The sequence below is a fragment of the Sander lucioperca genome, chromosome 10 (assembly GCF_008315115.2).
Source record: "Sander lucioperca isolate FBNREF2018 chromosome 10, SLUC_FBN_1.2, whole genome shotgun sequence".
In the NCBI taxonomy this organism is placed as follows: Eukaryota; Metazoa; Chordata; class Actinopteri; order Perciformes; family Percidae; genus Sander; species Sander lucioperca.
Genome location: NC_050182.1, coordinates 39,126,546 through 39,146,529, shown reverse-complemented (window position 1 = coordinate 39,146,529; position 19,984 = coordinate 39,126,546). Strand labels below are relative to the sequence as shown.

Sequence of the window (19,984 nt, the reverse complement as noted above, 5' to 3'; positions counted from 1 at the left end):
GGTGCAGGGGATATGTCCCCCCCCCCAATATTTTGAAGAGGTAGATTTGTGCCCTTCAAAACATATGATTGTTTTTTGGAGATTAAGTCCAAGTTGTCATTTTTCCCCCCAAATGTTTTGCCACTTCTTCCAATTTTTTTTGTCGCTTCTTTCAACGTTTTCAGAAGTTTACTAACTGCAGCTTTGTATGAGAGAATTTTATATATAGACCTAACAGCAACAAGCTGGCAGAACTTTATTACGTTATTTTTTACGGATTTATTTCTCAGAGTGCAGGAAATGAAGTGTTTGACGCTGAAACTTTTCTGTGTTAGAAACTAAACCTATGCCCTTGGACTGGTGTGTGTGTGTATTTGTGTGTATAGTCATTTTGTGTTTTTTTTTTGCTGTAGGAGGGGCCAGGGGACCTTTACATGCATGTTCAGGGGCCCATCGCCTCAGGATCCAGTCATGGCTTACACTAAATAAATGTGGGGAATCATCATTACCTCTGGCATTTTCACCATTTTCAGTATTCGTACTTGTTTTCTTAAAATAAGAGAAGTAATGCCAGACAGGGTTTCTCTGACCAAAATGTTGCATTTATAACTATTTACAGGGAGCCAGTAAACGGTGTGTGTTATTTTCGGGGTTCTATATGTTACCTCCTCTTTCCACCACAACGCTGCCTCATGTTAGTCTGAACCAAGAGTGCCCTTTCACACTCTATTGCTCTTTATTACTGAGTAAACGTGTCGCTGTCAGGATCCTGTAGGAATGAGGAGTCTGGCTGTTAACAGGATGTTGATCTGAAACAACCGGAATTTTCTTTTTTTGAAATAAGAATTACTAAGTGAGACCAACCAAACTCAACTAAATTTGTATATTTAACATTAGATGACTGATGTATATTAATGAGTCTTAATGAATACGACCATATAAAGGAAACAATAATCAACGACCAGATAGTAAATGAGTCGACTAGATTTTAAAGCTCAGTTCACCATGAGAGGTTATTTCTTCCTTGACGCAGCTCAGTTTAATTTCATTCTTTTCCAAACTCTGTATTATTTCAAACAGTCTTTGCCAGTTATTAATTGGCCGTCTGCTCATTCAGACCAAAGCAACAGCCAATCACGGTTCATTGTACATTTTGTGTGTATTCAATCATGTGATAATTTATTTGATGTCTTATTTCTTGAATATTGAAGACTTTTACGATATGTCCCCATGATGTGAGCGGTGCGACGCCCCTTCAGGAGGCTTGGAGGCCACCCCCCCCCCCGCCGAGCGTCCCACAGGTCCGCTGGGCTTCATCCTGCCAAGACATGAGGTCATGAGGCGGTGGATCAGATTAGTAGGAAGAAAAGCGGAGATCTGATGTTTGTTTGACTTTGGTGTGCAAAAGTATACTCTTTATTCTTATTATATATCCAACTTTATTTTTGCCCCAAACCCCTCCCCTCCACCCAGCCCCCACAACCGGTGGCATTCCCATGTCACCAGTTACTGTCACTGTTACAATAGCCAATCAGAGCTCACCTGCAGAAAGAAGGCAACCAAACAAAGAAGAGCAGAAAAAAGGGTTACTTTCAGTTTGTTTTTTCTTGTTAAATAGTAATAAATACATTGAGATGCAGTGGTTCTTACTTTATCCTTTTCTCTTAAGCAGAAGGGTTAAAAAGTTTTTTTTTTTTTTTATTTCTGTTTCTATTTCTTTTTATTTCTTTATTGATCTGTGTTGGATCTTTAGCAGCAATCCGGACCAGTTGTCATGGTGATTAGCAGCACAGAGAGGAGGAGCTGTCTGGAGGAGAAACACAGGAGGAGGAGGAGAGGAAGAAGGAAGCAGGGGAGGGAGAGCTGGAGGAGGAGGAGGAGATCCCTGTGAGCGTCAGTGTCCTGCCTCCCCACCCCCTCCCCCCCTCCCTCCCTCCGTACGCTGACAGAGCGAGGACACAAACTCGAAGAAAAAGTGAGTTTAACACAGACGAGAGAGAATCCATGAGTCCTGAATCACACGTGTTGTTGCTTTCTCCCTTTGAAACCAGCTTCTGTCTGCTTGATGCAGCACTGTGTGTGTGTGTGTGTGTGTGTGTGTGTGTGTGTGTGTGTGCGTGCGTGCGTGTTAAGACTGCTCGTCTCCAGGGACTGTGACTATGAATGCGCTGATGTCAGAACTGACCGGTGTGAACGTGTCCCAGCCACCACATGGAGAAACATGGGAAAGCATGGCTCCTCTCTCTTTCCTCTTCGTCCTCCTCCTCCTCTCCAGGCTTAAACAACAACCAAGTAGAACACACAACTCCTCAAACCCGAGAAAAATCAAATAATATTAAACAACAACGATAATAATAATAATATTAATAAAAACAAACTTGTCACAATCATTCCTTTTCCAATTACAGTCGCATCGAAAGAAGACAACAAACTAAAAAGCAGATAAAAAGGAGAGTTTTCCCAGCATCTTCCTCCTCCTGCTCCTCCTCCTCTCATGCAGTACAAACTCCTTCAGCACAAAGTTTGCCTCTTTGTCTCTGAACTCTGGCTGTGTGTGTGTAGTTGTAGTAGTTGTAGTTAAAATTGTATGGCTTTAGGGCATGGTTCAGGTTTTATCAAGAGTTGGCGGGCCCCTCGTCTGAGTCCGGCCTCCCTCTGCCCCCCGCAGCCGGGTTATTGTTGTTGGAGGCAGGGTAGTAGTCCTCAGGGGGCGGGGCTTGTGGCCCTGGGGCGGTGGGGGCCGTCCGAGTCCGGAAGGCAGACAGTCCGATTGGCAAAGCGAGGGGCAGGGAGGCGGAGCCAAACTGAGAGGCCTCCATGGAAGACACCGCCCCCAGGTGGTGCAGCCCTAGGGACACGCCCACATCCATGCTGTCACTCATCTGGGGCGAGGAGCCCTGCTGGCCTCCCCCTCCACCGATGCCTGTCTGTCCGCCCTGCCGCAGGCCACGCCCGCCATTCCCGTGGTGGGAGTAGGTGGGGTGGGGGTGGTGGGGCGGGTCCAGGAAGTGGCGCTGGTGTTGTTGGGAGGCAGCCGGCTTGTGGAGCAGCAACTGGGTGTATGCTGGGTCCTGACCCCCACCTCCACCTTCACTGCCGGGCCACATCCTCATCTGCTGCTGGGAGGGAGCCTGGTGAGGACACACACACACACACACACACACACACACACACACACACAGACACACACAGACACACACACACACACACACACACAGACACACACACACACACACACACAGACACAGACAGACACAGACAGACAGACAGACACACACACACTGAGGAATGCAGGAACATGAAAGAGCCTAATGCAACATTTCTGCTGCACAATAAATACGTTTTTTATGGTCATCGTGATATCAACTATATATCACACATCGTGAAAGAGAGCATCAGTAGAAAGCTGCACTTAAAAATGTAACTAGCATTCTTTTTTTGTTTTTAATTGTGCTTCTCCAGTTCAATGTTCAATTGTCCAAATTAACAACGTTGGAAATAATTTCCTCTTTTCCTTCTAATTCAAAAAGCAACTAGCAGTATTTTAGCAGTATACTGAAAGCAGCAGAACTGAGTACACTTTAATATGTTTTATTTGTCACAAGTGGTACTGTGGTTATTGTGATATTCAGCAGCTTCAGAGCATATTTTCCTCACATCAGGAAGCCCTGTTCTCCGCCTGCTTAGGGGACAAGAACAGAACTCCGTTTGGGCGGTGCTCAGGAGGTTAGGTCCCAACGTGCCTCTGTGTCATCTAGGACAACACAGCCTTTAAAAGGTCAAACACTGCAGAGACAGAGCTGCAGTGGTTCCAGCGGCTGGATGCCGTTTCAGACCATAAGCTCATGCTAATCAATGTCAGCGCTCACCTCCCTAACCTACCAAACACACCATAAACATCATCACCTTTCTAATGACACACGTTCAGAAGAGAATGGTTTGCTAGCTCCGTAGATGTTCAGCTCATCACTCTCTGTCCATGTGAATATCACGTCCGAGATATGTGTGTGTGTGTGTGTGTGTGCGCGTGTCAGTGATGCAGTGCTGGGTGTACCTGAGGGCTGGTCATCTCGTAGTCTGAATGTGTAACAGCAGAGTTGTAGTAGCGGTTACTGTAGCGGTAGTTGCGGTTGTCATTGGAAGAACCACTGGAGCCACCTGGAAGCAAAACAGACGACATTAAACTCACCGCTGGCGCAAACCGCATTGCTCAGTCGCACATCGAGCCAAAAAAGTTCTACTTCCTCGTCAGTGGTGGAATGTAACTAAGTACATTTACTCCAGTACTGTACTTCAGTCCAAATGTTGAGGTACTTGTACTTTACTTGAGTCTTTTCTTCTCATACCACTTTCTACTTCTACTCCGCTACATTTCAGAGAGAAATATTGTTCTTTTTACTCCACTACATTCATCTGTTACAGCTTTAGTTACTAGTTACTTTACACATTAAGATTTCTGCACACAAAACACATGTAGTTTATAAAATCTGATGTTTTATTCTAAAGTAAACTAGCCAACAATATAACGTCCTACAAGTCCAGCTGAGATGATTAGACCATTAAACACACAACTGTTTGGATCCTTTACACTTTCTAAAAATACTTTTAATACTTTAACTACATTTTCCTGATGATATTTACACAATTTTACTTAAGGAACATTTTCAATGCAGGACTTTACTTGTAACAGAGTATTTTTACAGTGTGGTATTAGTACTTTTACTGAAGTAAAGAATCTAAATACTTCTTCTTCCACCGCTGTTTCTCATATAAAATGACCCAGGTGATCGCCGCTGCTGTGCGGCCCACAGAGCAGGTGCACTAGAGACCTCCGTTGGCCGAGCTGACTACTTCCTGTTAGGCGATCCGCTAACTTGAATGGGGATTAAATGATGTAATTGTGCGGATCTCCTAGACTTTATACATGTTATCAGACTGAATGGATCCTGATCCGGATTCTGACAGTGACAGACAGAGTCATTTATCATTCCCCGGAGGTTGTGACGTTCAAAAACATGTCTCCATTGATTCACAGACTTTCATCTTTCACAATGTAAGTCTGTGGGAAAAAGACTTCTGGGGCCAGTGTAATTCCACTGTTTGGCCACTATGTCAAATTGGCTTGAACGCCTGGGGCACTTCCTGGGGGCCTGATGTGGACCCACCAGCACTTCACTGCAGCTTTTTTTTTTTTTTTATCCTCTGTGGTGCCACACTGGGTCCACCAGGTAATAGCTGGACATGAGCAGTATTAGTACTTTCAGACAGCTAGAAACTGGACAGAAACATCTGTTTGCCTTGCTCTTGTCGTGCCATTTGTGTGCGATTGGTTGGTCACCTGAGCACCATAAACACAAATCCTCTTCAGGTGTGTGACGCGCGGTCGTCTGCAGCAGCAGGTCACCACAGCGCCCTCCTCAGGTGACCGCTTGCCTTGACACGGCTGCTACTGTTCAACTATCTACAGTGGCTGTTTGTGGCATGGCCAGATCAAAGGGCTCAGGTCTGCTCCCTGCAGAGCTGTGTTGAAAACTGTTCCTTCATTCACTCCCTCACTATTCCCTATATAGTGTTTATTAAGTAGTGTATATAGTGAACTACCAATCCAGATTCCAGACACTCACTGAAAACACATTGTTGTGTGACTCGTGTCAGTAGATCGCCGGTTGTTTGCGTGACGGAGGCGGGCGCGCCCAGCATCACGTAAACAAACCGAAACTAAAATACTTCTAATACGTCCCTGAAAGAAAGCGAAGACTCAGGAGAATATTAAAGGTTGTATATTATATGTTACATGTTCCATTTCCACTGTTTAGAAATGAAAGCCTGCTCCATTTTTCCTTTTCAGTTTTCGCGGGTCCTTCTGCTTCTTCTTCGTTGCATTGTGGGAGGCAGGAGTAAAATGTAGGTTACATCATATGTACACTCAGTTTAGCTGTGCATTGTGGGTATTTTATAGTGGACACTATATAGTGAATGAAATTAACTGCAGAGAATTTGAACACCACTACAAAATGGCGAACACACTATACAGGGAACTATTTCTGTGATGGATCTGTTAACGGTTTCAAACACAGCTCTGGCCAACAGGCAGCAGCTGGGCTTCTCAGGCAGGAATTTCAAGCCCTGTCTCCCCCTCTCAGCTGTTTGACTGGACAGCATGGCTGTCACTGACACATGTTCCCCTCTATCGTCCCTTTTCATGCCAGCTGTGACACTGGAGCATCATCAGTGGGGTAGAGGAAGCACCACTCATTCTTTCTGAGGATGGATCAATTCCACAGAGCTATAGAGCGACAGAGAGTACTTTACCAGAGCTAGAGACAGAGCTAGTAGTGGAGGTTGAATGGGAGTGGTCCATGGCAGGAGAGGTGGATGTAGATGAACTGGTGTTGGTTCCTTCATCTGTCGTCTTCTTGAAGAAATTGTGCTGCAGGGCGTAGAATGGCGTGATGCGGCTTTTAGGGTCATAGTCCAGCATGCGCAGGATCAGGTCTGGAAGAAGACAAATATGACCATGAGTATGATGATGATGATGATGATGATGATGATGATGATGATGATGATAATGACGAAGAAATAGGGAGCCAGCTTCCACACTGGTGGTGGCAAAGAGTCCCCGGGGCCTGAGGATCTGGATTTAGATCGGTTCGTTACCGTACGTTGGCTGCTGAGCTCAGCTGCATGGCAATAACGCATTTGACCAAATTACTTAATTAACAGCTGTTCTGTTTTGGCTCTTTACTGTGTAAAGAGGCCAGCCACTGCTGGTACTTTCACCACACACTTAAGATGTGTTCAGCCTCTGTGTAAACCTATTATAAACCATGGTGTTGAGCTGCTCCTGCTGCCACACAATGTTACAACCTACGAGCTAACAGTTCTACTTCTTCTCCCTCGTATCTTTCTACGTTTACAGCTCTCACACGTTGTGTGCATTATACAGACATTAGAGACGTTGATGGATGCTCTATAACGCAGCCTGCAGACAGCAAGTCCTTCTCAGTGTTTATATTAAGAGCCAATTTCTGCCCTTGATATAAATATATATATATATATATATATATAGAGAGAGAGAGAGCTGGGCAATATATCGATATAATATCGATATCGTGATATGAGACTAGCTATCGTCTTAGATTTTGGATATCGTAATATCACAATATGGCATAAGTGTTGTCTTTTCCTGGTTTTAAAGGCTGCATTACAGTAAAATGAAGTCATTTTCTGAACTTACCAGACTGTTGTAACTGTTCTACTATTTGCCTTTACCCACTTAGTCATTATATCTACATTACTGATGATTATTTATCAAAAATCTCATTGTCTAAATATTTTGTTAAAGCACCAATAGTCAACACTACAATATCGTTGCGGTATCGATATATATGTGTGTGTGTGTGTGTGTGTAGATTTAGGGGACTTTCTGTCATCATTTATGTGGAACTGATGACTGCTGGCTGTGTTTATATCCATGTAAAATATAAATATTATGTCTATCCCTGCAGATCAATACAGTGTTGGTTTACCTTTAAACTTCAGGTAGTCACAGGGGGCGTGTCCTGGCTCCCCTGCCCTGCGTCCCCCTGGGCCCCCAGTCTCTACACCCAAAATCTCATGAAGACGCCGTGTGGCTGGGGGCTTATACTCCTGGAACACACACACACACACACACACACACACACACACACACACACACACACACACACACACACACACACACACATTTAGATACAGAAAATATTTATTCATGATCCTCCCTTAACTCCCATTACCACAACACACAAGCAGTGAGGGACTAAATCATGCATATATTTGCGGTTCTTAACACTGCGTGTAAATTTGTTAAGGTTTCAACACGTTGCTGAGGTTTGGAACTTACAAATTAAAATCCACAACAACCGTCCTGATGATCCACAGACTTCTTATTCTTTTCCTTCCCTCACGTCTACTCAAATATTTACACATTTCTTTTAGTAACTTATACACGTATAATACACTCTTTTCACAGACACATCTAAAGACCTTTTCACTTTCCCTTGGGAATGTAACAACAGTACAGTATGTAGACACACAGAGCATTCACGTGCACCGTTGTTGTTTATGCTGTTAACAACAACTGACAATAACACTGGTTTCATGTGCATCGTGGGACCGCCACGACACCTGACTCAGGGGGAAACGTTTGAAAGAAACATGTGAATACCTTCTTGATGTCCTTGTTCTTCTTCACTGTCCAAAGGCCATCTGACAGCTTGTCAAAATACTTCCTGGCTTTAGGAGCGGCATCCAGCATGTGGCTGGGCGGGACCCCCAGAACCTCCACTATCTTATTCATCTGGTCAACCTACACACAGGGGGAAAAAACAACAACAGAACATCGGTATCGGCAATTGGCCAAATTGTTATTTTAAAAATCGGCCCAGAATTTCACAATCGTACAAACCCTCTCACTATTTAAACATCTTGCCTGAACTGGTGAATGAGTAAACTCCTTTGTTCCCTGAGCAAGAACTCAGCTTAACTTGTGCATGTAATTTAGAGTTTTAGAGATCGCAGCTGTTGTATTGTGCGTTCTGAATAGTGTATGTTCAGGAAACATTTTTGTACATTTTGATTGTTGTCTTTTTGTTTATTTGCACTTGCGCTCGCTCCCGACTGCAAATCACTTTCCCATCTGGCATTATAAAGTGACTGAGCTGAGTGCTGTTAGCCGACAGGAGAGACAAGAGATGTTCACACGCACACGAAGGTTTATTATTTATTTTCCTCTCTTTTGAGACATTTGACCAAATGGCTCCGAAGGCTGCAGCCCCTGAACAGGGACATAGCTTTAGTATCAAATTATACTGTAGCTCATGTCAGATCTGTTCATGAGAGAACACACAACCCAACTCTTAAAAGGGTAATTACCGGTTTTTCAACCTGGACCCTATGTTCCTATGTTTTTGTGTCTAAGTGACTGATGGGAACAACATTCTTTGACATTGGTCCAGTATTAAGCAAGAAACACTTCATTCAAAGTCGACAGAAACAAAATAAAACTATAAAAAGCCGTTTTGGGTCGTCTTTCCACTTTTCCAACCGTCACAACTCTAGTTTTAGTTGAAATAAACACATAGTTTACAGGTTTACATGTGAAAATATGCTCTATACACGCTAAAAGTATTGTTTTTTTAAATGGAGTCTGGTGAGTTTAGCACTAGAGACTTCAGAGCTGTTTCTGGTTAAACAGAAAGGTCTCAAAGAGTTTTAAAGGTCTATCTCTGAAGGGATCCTTTCCATAATGTTGGCAGACACTTAGAATATTAATCTGAGCCTGTCAGCGGCAAAAACAGAACTTTTAGTGGACCAAATTGACGATAGACATTTGTCCCACAGGGTCACATTGCAGCCCGGTCTGTGTCTGCCGATTACAGCATTCACACTCAATACTGGACCAGTTTCAAAGATTGTTGTTCCCATCAGTCACTTACACACAAAATCATAAGAAAATAGGGTCCAGGTTGAAAAAAAACCAAAAAAAAACCGGTATTTACCCTTTAAGTTTCTGAACAAGTACACAGCTACAGCCAACATGTTGACTGAATCATGGCCCAGCCCTACTGAACTGATATGTGTATGGTGGTGTTGCTTTTACCTCATTGGAGCCGCTGAAGAGAGGCTCTCCTGTGTGCATCTCCACCAGGATGCATCCCAGAGACCACATGTCGATGGCCAGGTCGTACGGCATCCCCAACAGAACCTCAGGAGAGCGGTAAAACCTGCTCTGGATGTACTGGTAGATCTGAGAGGACGACCAGAAGGAAGTAAAGAAGAATTACTTTTCTTACACCTTGAAGCTTTTCTGTACATCTGCTCATGTCCGACCTTGCTGTAGAGCAAAGGTTGCATCGTTAACAACTCGGAAGCTCACTTCATGTAAAGGTTGAGTCGAGTTGAGTTGTGTCAGTGTGTTGCCTGCTGTTTCAGTAGCTGTCCACTGTGAGGAGCCATGTTCTCCTCACAGAGCAGTCTGTTACTGCCATTCAAAGAAATCAGCCCCTCCATACCATAGACAGTTAAAGAAATGGACAACGTGACGCCGTAGATTTCCACTGAGACCAGTGAAGTGTTATTATTATTATATTATTATTGATCTATTAGAAGTCACTTTTCCGGTGATGGCTGAGCGTTACTGAGCAGCCTCCAACTGAGCTTGAAGACGTAGATGTGACGTGAGCAACCTGTCTGAAAGTTGGAAGTCTTCTGGTAGCTGTGCCAAGAGAAATCTCAATCATTCCCAATCTAGCAGAGACGGAGAGCGTAGGTATATGTAAGGAGATAACATGGACACAGGCTAATTATTGCTAACTAAAATGATAGTTAACATTAGTAATTAAACTTAAACAGCTAATGTAAGTCCAAACTGCCTGCAAGCTTCTCCTGTACTATACGGTAATTCCTCTACTATGAGACAGTAAGTCGCGTGGTTATGACACAATCGTTAGCCTATTTTTACAAAAACGTCTGCTACGGAGCCATAACGTGAGGTACAAGGTAATGGAGCCTTTTATACATTGTTGTGTTTCTTTAGAAATAAACAATGGACAAATAGAGTCTTTAAACGCTTCAGATGTAAAGTTATTCGCTGTCAAAGTGGCGCCAAAATGAATGGCAGTCAATGGGATGCTAACGGCGGGTGATGGCTTGTTAGCAACAAAATAGGAGGCCATAGGAGGTACGCTTTTGGAGGCTGGCTTACCCCCTTGCTCCATACAAAACCTTAACTGACTTCTCTTTGTTTTTGCAGAGTTGCATTAACTTTTTCCAGACACACGAAACATTGCTGCCAAAGTAACTGAACTGACGTGAATGCAAAATGTTGGATTACAGCGAGTCTATAAATGTGTTACATACAAAACCCCTGATAAATGTTTGGTTTCAGTGTGAACCGGTACAGATGTATGGCACATTCATTCATCTATTTTCTAAACCCTAATAATGAAGCTCACTGGGGCAATTATAATGAATTGTTTTAGATGAAGTAAACTAATGAATGTACTTTGATGCGCGTGCGTGCGCGCGTGCATGCATGCGTGTTCTACTCACCCTCTGTCCGAGCTGGCAGGAGGATCCAAAGTCGACTATCTTGATGGCAGATCTCTTGGGGTTGCACAGCAGGATGTTCTCTGGTTTCAGGTCGCAGTGGATGATTGACAGCTCTGGAGTGGCCAGAAATAATAACGCTGTGGACAAAAAAAAAAGAAAAAAAGACATCGCTCTTATTTGTATCATCAGGACCACCTTCTTCCCCAGCTACATCTGGTGCTGACTGTGACTGTACAACAGTTCCATCTAACCTATTTTAAGATGTATATGGAAGCCTGTAACAATTATTACATAATTGTCTCATTGTTCATTTAGTTTTTTACATAATCGCGGTTTCTTTGTTTTACTACAATTAATTGCTAACATTAGCTAAGGCAAGGCAAGCTAAGGCAGCTTTATTTGTATAGCACATTTCAGTAACAGGGCCATTCAAAGTGCTTTACATAAAACATTAAAGACTAGAGCTGGGCAATATATCAATATTATATCAATATCGTCTTAGATTTTGGATATCGTAATATGGCATAAGTGTTGTCTTTTCCTGGTTTTAAAGGCTGCATTACAGTAAAGTGATGTCATTTTCTGAACTTACCAGGCTGTTGCAACTGTTCTATTATTTACCTTTACCCACTTAGTCATTATATCCACATTACTGATGATTATTTATCTAAAATCTCATTGTGTAAATATTTTGTGAAAGCACCATTAGTCAACACTACAATATCATTGCTGTATCGATATCGAGGTATTTGGTCAGAAATATCGTGATATTTGATTTTCTCAGCCCTATTAAAGAGCAGTTAAAAACGATAAAAAAATTAAAAACAGATAAAATACGAGAATAAAAGCTATAGTGCGGTATAAGAAATGAACAGTAATTTAAAGAAAGGCAACATCAAAAAGAAAGGTCTTCAGCCTTGATTTAGAAGAACTGAGAGTTGTGGTGGACCTGCAGTTTTCTGGGAGCTTGTTCCAGATATGTGGAGCATAAAAGGTCTTAAGGGGTATGACTGTTGATGGTAATTGTTGATTTTGTTTAGATATGCCAAATTGAAATCATATAGGTCGGACTGTTGAGCTAAAGCTATGCTAGTTGTTGGCAACTGACCCTATACATGTTCATGGCAACAAAAATAAAAAGGGGGGGATACAGTTAGAGAAACTGTTTTCTGATAATAAAGAGGCGTGGTCTACTTCCTAGGCTGTGTACCTGTGTTATTACATTATCTGGGTCACATGACAGTCATGTAACCAAAAGATGTCTCCTGGGATTCATTCAAAACTTTGAAAAAGTAATAAATAAATATTTTTTAATTTGACTGAAAGAGACAATTATATTATTAATCCCAATTATTTTGGAGAGAATTCATTGTACAGCAACATTTGGAATTGTTACAGCTCTAGGTACAGTATATGTTACATGTTTCTTGATACATGTTTCTTAAAGTTCTAGCAGCAAAAACACAATTATTAAGTTATGTCCTTTGTCTTACTGAATGGCATTTGACCTACAGTATTCTTCCTTCCTTAATGATGTTTTGAAGCTGCATTTGTGAGTTTTTTTTTCCGTCCACTTGGGGGCAGACAGCGACAGGCTGCAGACACACAAGTGTTTGCGTGCACCCACCTGTACACAGCTGCTGTGCAAACTTCCTGGTGAGGTTGAGGGACACTCCTCTGAAGTTGGTGTTCCTCAGCAGATCGTACAGGTTGTAGCTCAACAACTCAAACACCAAACAGAGATGGTTCCTAAACATAAAGTGACGCTTCAGGTGGACTGCACAGAGACAGATCGACAGACGGACAGACAGACAGACAGAGACACGGAGACAGATGGGAGACAAAGAGGAAGGTTAGGAGATCAACAGTCAGGTCAGCCAGGACAATATTAAAATCATTTCCTCGGTTTTTTATGTCCTATTCTCATAGTGTGTGTGTGCCTCACAGAAAAGCATTTTAACAGCACAAGGTCCCTTACTCGCTTTCATCTGGAGCTTTTTCATAGCATCTTACAGTCTTCATCAGTGGATGAATTTTTTTTAAGTTGTCATGGAGATGGCTCACATGTCGTCCCACTAAGTATGTTGATGCAGACAGAGCCATCTCCATGACTTAATGTCCTGCAGCATGTCACTACACAAACAATACTGGGAGAACTGACAACATGAACACTTTGGATCCCTCTATGTTTGACCAATCTGCCCAATACGTTCATGACGGTCTACACAAACCTGTGCCAACACGTCCCTGTATGAAGACAACCAGTGTGGTATAGAGTGTGTGTGTGTGTGTGTGTGTGTGTATATATATATATATATGTGTGTGTGTGTGTGTGTGTGTGTGTGTGCGCGCTGTCCTTCTTACCTATGTAATATTTCATCTCAGTGTCATGCTTGTTCATGAGCTCCAGCAGGCGTAGTTCAATCTGTGCCTGGTTTAGAAATGCCTTTTTGTTCTTGATGATCTTAATGGCAACCCATTCCTGCTCATGGTGGTCGTAGGCCTTCACCACCTGTGGACAAACATCAACACACTGTGCTATCCCATGATAGGAACATATGCTGAGAGTGAACAGGGAATAGGGCTGGGTGTATTGTTCAAAAAATTCCGATACCGGTACCGATACCGTGACTTTGATACCAGTTCCTAAATGATACTCTTTTGGTTACCAATTTTCTAAAACAAAAAGAAATTGCAACATAACGGCACAAATCCTTTAATCTTTAATCTACTTTGTGAGCCGTCTCTGTGTAACGTAGAGTTTTTCCTGCGTGTCTCTACGACGGGTAACGTTAAGACAGCCAATCACAGACATCATTAGATCTTGGTAGAAGCATGCTGCATGCTGATTGGCTCACTGACGCTGATGAGATTTACTCCTTAGGTATTGAAATTGGGTATTGAAAGCATTTTTCGATACTCTATACTTCGGAGGCAATTCGGTCAATGCCTAAAAAGTATTGAATTCGGCACCGGGCCCTAACAGGGAATGGAGCCTGATGTCCCAGGCTGCCAGCACGTTGCTTTCACTTTGTCCCGTCATGTATATGATATGTGTTGAGTGAGGTACAGAACATGGCGGCAATTCACTCAGACTTGTTACTGGCTGCAGGAGCCACATCAAACAAATTGACTGGTTTTATCTGCTATTTTTACGTTTGAAGAAGACATCTGAGAGGGTTGGTTCTTAATGCCCCAGTGGTGACGACAGCTTAAACTGTTGGGAGTTTAGGGCAGCAACTAACCAATAATTTCATTATCGATAAATCGTCTTGTCTATAAAATGTCAGAAAATACTGAAAAAGGTCCATCCCAGTTTGTCAAAGTCCAAGGTGATGTCTTCAAATGTCTTGTTTTGTCAGTCCAAAACCCAAAGATATTCAGTTTAATATGAAGTAATCTATATTTGAGAGGCTGAAAGCAGCATTTCTGCCATTTTTGCATGAAAAATTACGATTACCAAAACAGTTGGCGATGACTTTTCTGTCGATCGACTTATTGATTAGTCGCCTAAAGGTTGCAGCTCTATAAAAGTTTACGGAACCATGATGGTGAAGGAGTGAGGAGATTTAATAAACTATCAATACGTGTGGGTTTAGTTTGTCGACCGTACCTGTCCGAAGGAGCCCTTCCCGATCAGCGAGTCTATCTCATAGCGGTCCAGCCACTTTTCTCCATTTTTGACAATGTAGTCGTAGTTGTCGTCGTCATAGCCATCGTTGTAGACTTTCCTCTCCTTCTTGGTGCTGCTGTCCTCTGGAGGGACCTGCTGGGCCCGTCGCTTCTTCTTAGTATAGTACACCTGTGAAATGGAAACACAGCGTGGCTCAGTTGGTTAGTTCAGTTGAGAGTGCTGAGACAAACCTGATTCCTTCATGAAGACAAATGCTGATACTGAGTAGGATTTACTTTACGCAGCTTCTATACGCCCCTGCCTCCACCCCCAAACAGCAAAAAGTAATAAACCCTTGGTGGTTGTCCCGGCGACAGCCTAAAGTCCAGTTCAGACCTCCTTGAGAGTGTCCGGTCTGCAGCGTTCTGAAAGCTGCCAGTTTCCACCAATGAGACGAGACGGTGTATCATCTGCATAGAAACCACTCTCTGGACTTCCATTCCAACGTGTAGCTGGATATCATTTGTAGCGTCTTAAAATATGAATGAGGATAGTGATAGTGAGATACTTGCTACAGCTGCATTTGTATTAGAGATGAAACAGAGTAAACATTATTTCTCTGATTCTCTGCTTTGTTCTAACCGCTCCCTCTCGTCAGTCGCTCTCTTGCTCGCTTGACCACCGCTGCTTGCGGCCACTTGTTGAGGCTTCGTCCAACACACTGCCGTTTCCACCAGCTGGCATTTTGTAACTGAATTGACCAGCTGACTTCGCTATGAGCTGATTGGCTGTTGAAACTGGTGACGTCTCTTATGTTCCAGCCTCTGGAGACTGGACCAGCTGGGTTGCAGCCACACCATCAGCTGTTTGAGTCGAGCTGAGACGGGCCGGTTCAGACCGCTGAAACTTTTCCTGGGACGTTCTAAAACGGTTTTGTCTCATCACGAATCTTTGGTCTAAACTGTGCTTTGTGTGTGTGTGTGTGTGTGTCAGTCATACCTCATTGATGTGCTTGTAAGTTTTGATGAGGTCAACAGAGAGTTTCCTCAGTGGGGCGCTGGCAGGGTCTCTGAAACTAGGGGGGATCCTCCGCTGGAGTATGGTCATATCAGACAGCACCTACAGAGAACAGCAACACTTCATACATCAGAATCATCAAACAAGAAGGCGGTGTGTGTGTGTGTGTGTGTGTGTGTGTGTGTGTGTGTGTGTGTACCTGGCCACAGCCATATAGGTGTGTAGGCTTTAAACAGGGCTGGGACATTAAAGACATGTGTATCCATTCAAACTCCCATCATGCAGTTCACCTTTGCACCAGCAGAGTTTGTGCCTGAGTTTCCGTTGGTAGCAAGCATAAAACCCGTCTCCAGTGTTCCAGCAGAGAGAGGCTTCTCCCTGCAGATGCGTATCAAACCAGCGCAGCGAAGTCGCCTTGGGGAAGGCAGAGGCTTACGTGCATCGCGAGTTGCAGAAAGACACTTCTTTACAATTATTTTGATTCAAGTCGGCACTTGATAATTTTATGAGCCAGTTTGTTTGTACTGTAGTTAGTACTGTTTTATTTCCTCAGCCTCGAGAATGGAAAATAGGCCTATTTTAATTCACATCGGCACAATTATGTGCATTGATTTAGTTCTTTTGCCCTCTCTGCCTGTTGCAAGTAGCCTACCTTTCAATAAAAATAGTATGAATCTACATCCCTTGATGATATTATTCTTTATATAGCCTGCCTATTTATTGTTTTTAAGCGCAATAAACAAGGAAAATATTTGACCGGAACTTTTCCCATTTGACCGCTAAAATGAAACCTTACATGTCACGTGACCGGCACCAATATTTTTCTAGCGGAAACTCTGGTTTGTGCAGATTATAATGAATACACGTTTAAGTCTATACACTACATTATACTGGGATCCATGATCAATGAGATCCCAGCTACTTTTAGGCTGACAAATATGTTAAACACACTGCTACTTACAAACTGTAAACTGTTATAGACGTACTGTATTTAACTGTTGGTTCAATTAAGAGGTAGCATTCATGTAACTTAAACATTGTTTCTTTGTTTAAGTGCTCATATTATGCTTCTTGGCTTTTCCCCTTTCCTTTATTGAGTTATATATCTTTTTTGTGCACGTTATAGGTTTCCAAAGTGAAAAAGCCCAAAGTCCACCCCAAAGGGACTTACCATCTCCAACAGAAAACACTGTTCACAAACTGCTCCAAACAGCTCTATTGTAGTCCAGCCTTTACTTCAGAGACAAACGTGGTCACTTTGGAACACACGTTATAATGCTCGCCTAGCTGCTAGCACGGCACGCCCTCATACTCTGCTTCTGACTGGCTAGTAGTCCTTACCTAGGTACTGTCAGGGCACGTCCTCATACTCTGCTTCTGACTGGCTAGTAGTCCTTACCTAGGTACTGTCAGGGCACGTCCTCATACTCTGCTTCTGACTGGCTAGTAGTCCTTACCTAGCTACTATGAGCTCCAGCAGCTCCATAGATTAGACACACACACAACACTGGCTGTTCCAGCTGTACCTCCAGCTGCAGGTGCTCCTCAAAGTGGTCCTTGCAACTCTTCAGTTGGGGAGGGAGTGAGCATAGGGCTGCACAACGTTACTTGCAATAAATAAACCGATATTAAATTGTTCTCGGTTTTGTTGCTTTCGGTATTCTGCTTAAATACAACAAACTGCTTGTTGAATTTAAAACAGATAAAGGAAATTTTTTAGGATTTCTTTCTTTTATTGAACAAATTGAACATTGAAATGAATATACTGTAAAAGGCACCGCTAAAAGAAGAATGACAGTTACATTTTAAACTGCAAATATTTCCTTTCAACTAACATTAAAAAAAAAAATCCCTGAGTGTCTTTTGCGATATGTCACAGCCTTTCGCGATGTGTTTATTGCGCCAGTTGGTATCGCGATGATGACGATAAAAAAACGACATATTGTGCAGGCCTAGCTGAGCAATCACTGCACTTTTTCTACTAAGGACGTACAGTACTGATCCTTACGTTGGTTTAAAATAAATAAATAAATGAAGTGTATTTCCTAGAGAACATGCAATGCAATGTAACTGATTCAACTTTTTCACCTTGCCTGAATTTATTTACTGGTATCTGTGTTCCCTGACTTCAACACCTATTCATTTGCAGAGAGCAGACAGATCAACGAAGAGAAACGCATTGATCAACATCAGCTTCAGAGTCGGATTGTCAGGTCTGGGACAATACACAACATTTATGATATTAGTTACCAAAACCGAAAAAGTTATATTAATTGTGTCATAGCTGTGATAACCATAAACAACGACTATGATTTCTAAGTTCCTTTAGAGAGAAGACACACCAGCCCGATAATCGGCCGTCAGACAGTCTGGCGAGGTCGGTGACTCGAGTCTGTTCGGTGTGTTCCGTGCCGTCGGCCGTCCAAGGAGCCGTCGGCCTTCATTTTGGCCGACCCAACATGTTCAGTCGGGGACAGGGCAGTCGGGACTCTCAAAATCTGACGAAAATCTTTTAAACTGACCTTTGTCGATCTGAAATGAAGACAGATTCAGCAACTGCATGGCCTATTTCTCGCTTAAAATGTTTTCAGAAACACGTTTCGGTGAACTATTTTAGTACAATATGAGATCGTATTCTGAACAAGCCGCCATGACAGTCTGGCTGTGAATTTCTGGAGAAAAAAGAACCACGTGATGCGTTCGTCTAATCAGCTGGCGGTTTTCATTTTCTGGTAAATAATCAGACTGTTAATGGAAGCAATACAGAGCAGCGCTGCCTGCTGCTATGGAGACGTATTACGTTTTGCGCAGAGCGTACGCTCAAGTCGGCGTCGCCTCAGTGTGTTCTGAGGCATTTTTTGGACCTCGGGACCCGACTGATCAGTCCGACTGGCTTTTCTGTCGACGGTCGGCCCGTCTGGTTGGTGTGTCAGGGCCCTTACACAACTCTGCGCCTGAGAACAAACGTTAGACTAACGAACTGACAGATGGTGCTACGCAGGGAAGCCGTTGATCTGCACACACTGCCACTACTGTTGAAGAATAAAATCTGTTTTATGTCTGTGGAACACTCTGAAAGAGACTCGCGCCAATAACAAGAAAGCTGATTGGCTGCAATATAAGTAGCATTATTAGAATCAGACATAATTAGAAATTATATTAGGACTAGCAAGAGAAAAAACTACAACACCACGGAATTAAAAATTAGAGGTAGAGTTGCATGGACGTAGGAAAATGAAGACCTGTTTCAACGTATTTAAGACCTAGGACACAATACTTCAGCAAATTTAAGAATTCTTAAGGCCTAAAATTTCGAAATTGAAATTTTAGACTTTTTAAGACCCCATGGAAACCCTGTGATATAAAAACCTTCTGCCCACTGCGATCCCTCTTTATCACAGTGACTGCAGGAATACGACTTTCACAGTAGCTTGTCATTGTTTTAAATCTGTATCAAAAAAATAATGAAAGAATGTAAACACATCCCTCTTGCGTTGCAGTGCTGCTATGACAACCAACAGGTGAAACAGGTGACGTATCAATCAGGTCCTGTGCAGGACTGCTGTAGCACTGTGTGTGTGTGTGTGTGTGTGTGTGTGTGTGTGTGTGTGTGTTACCTGCTGCTGCTCGGCCATGGAGTGGATGGAGCTGAAGGAGGGGTGTGTATGTGTGTGCTGGCTGGTCATGGCTGGCTCAGCGAGGGAGAAGCCCTGGGCAGTGGAGGAGGAGGAGGAGGAGGAGGAGGAGGAGGAGGTGGGCGGACATCCTGAGCTGCTTACACCTGGAGAGAGAAAGAGAGAGAGAGAGAGAGAGAGAGAGAGAGAGAGAGAGAGAGAGAGAGAGATGATTAGAGAGGGATACCCCAACAATCTAATCCGTTTCTCAGCCTCCATCAATGGGACAACATGGCTACTGCTGATCAGAAACCACAGTAACTGATTATTATCTTCATACTGTTCTATCTACTACACACATCCAACTGAAGAAACAGGACCGTTCGGAGGTCTTTCCTTACCAAGCCCCCAACACACACCAAACATATTAAACACACTTTTTGCAGTTTATATGCAAGTGAGCCCGACTGATTTATTTCAAGCTAGAGGCCAACTGATGCAGGATTGGTGAGGCTTATACTAATTTATCAACATAAACAAGTCTGATCAGGGTCTGTTAAATGTGCTCACTAAAGAGCTGCTACGTGATATGTACTGAGCAGGATGTTTGACAGTGTAAAAATAAACATGGACAGTGACACACCGTTTCTAAATGGACTCAAACATACCT

General features: G+C 43.0%; 1 protein-coding gene and 1 long non-coding RNA gene across 3 annotated transcripts in view; both read right to left on the bottom strand.

Annotated features, from left to right (window-relative positions):
* Positions 1–1,666: 1,666 nt before the first annotated feature.
* dyrk1b (dual-specificity tyrosine-(Y)-phosphorylation regulated kinase 1B) overlaps positions 1,667–19,984 on the bottom strand; it is a 63,421-nt gene continuing 45,103 nt past the window's right edge. For both annotated transcript variants that reach the window (XM_031322820.2, XM_031322819.2), the window contains exons 2-13: positions 19,318–19,481; positions 15,683–15,802; positions 14,684–14,872; positions 13,435–13,582; positions 12,698–12,847; positions 11,071–11,207; positions 9,620–9,766; positions 8,186–8,326; positions 7,509–7,629; positions 6,292–6,474; positions 4,034–4,137; positions 1,667–3,110 (exon numbers count right to left, since the gene is read on the bottom strand). In XM_031322820.2, coding sequence (XP_031178680.1) covers positions 2,595–3,110; positions 4,034–4,137; positions 6,292–6,474; positions 7,509–7,629; positions 8,186–8,326; positions 9,620–9,766; positions 11,071–11,207; positions 12,698–12,847; positions 13,435–13,582; positions 14,684–14,872; positions 15,683–15,802; positions 19,318–19,386 — 2,025 coding nt within the window. In that variant the 5' untranslated portion in view covers positions 19,387–19,481 and the 3' untranslated portion in view covers positions 1,667–2,594. The remainder of the gene's footprint in view (positions 3,111–4,033; positions 4,138–6,291; positions 6,475–7,508; positions 7,630–8,185; positions 8,327–9,619; positions 9,767–11,070; positions 11,208–12,697; positions 12,848–13,434; positions 13,583–14,683; positions 14,873–15,682; positions 15,803–19,317; positions 19,482–19,984) is intronic.
* On the bottom strand, positions 3,415–4,027 carry LOC118496196. Its single transcript, XR_004898687.1, has 2 exons — positions 3,816–4,027; positions 3,415–3,733 (listed from the first exon to the last, which is right to left on the bottom strand). It is a non-coding gene; the product is annotated as an uncharacterized LOC118496196 (long non-coding RNA).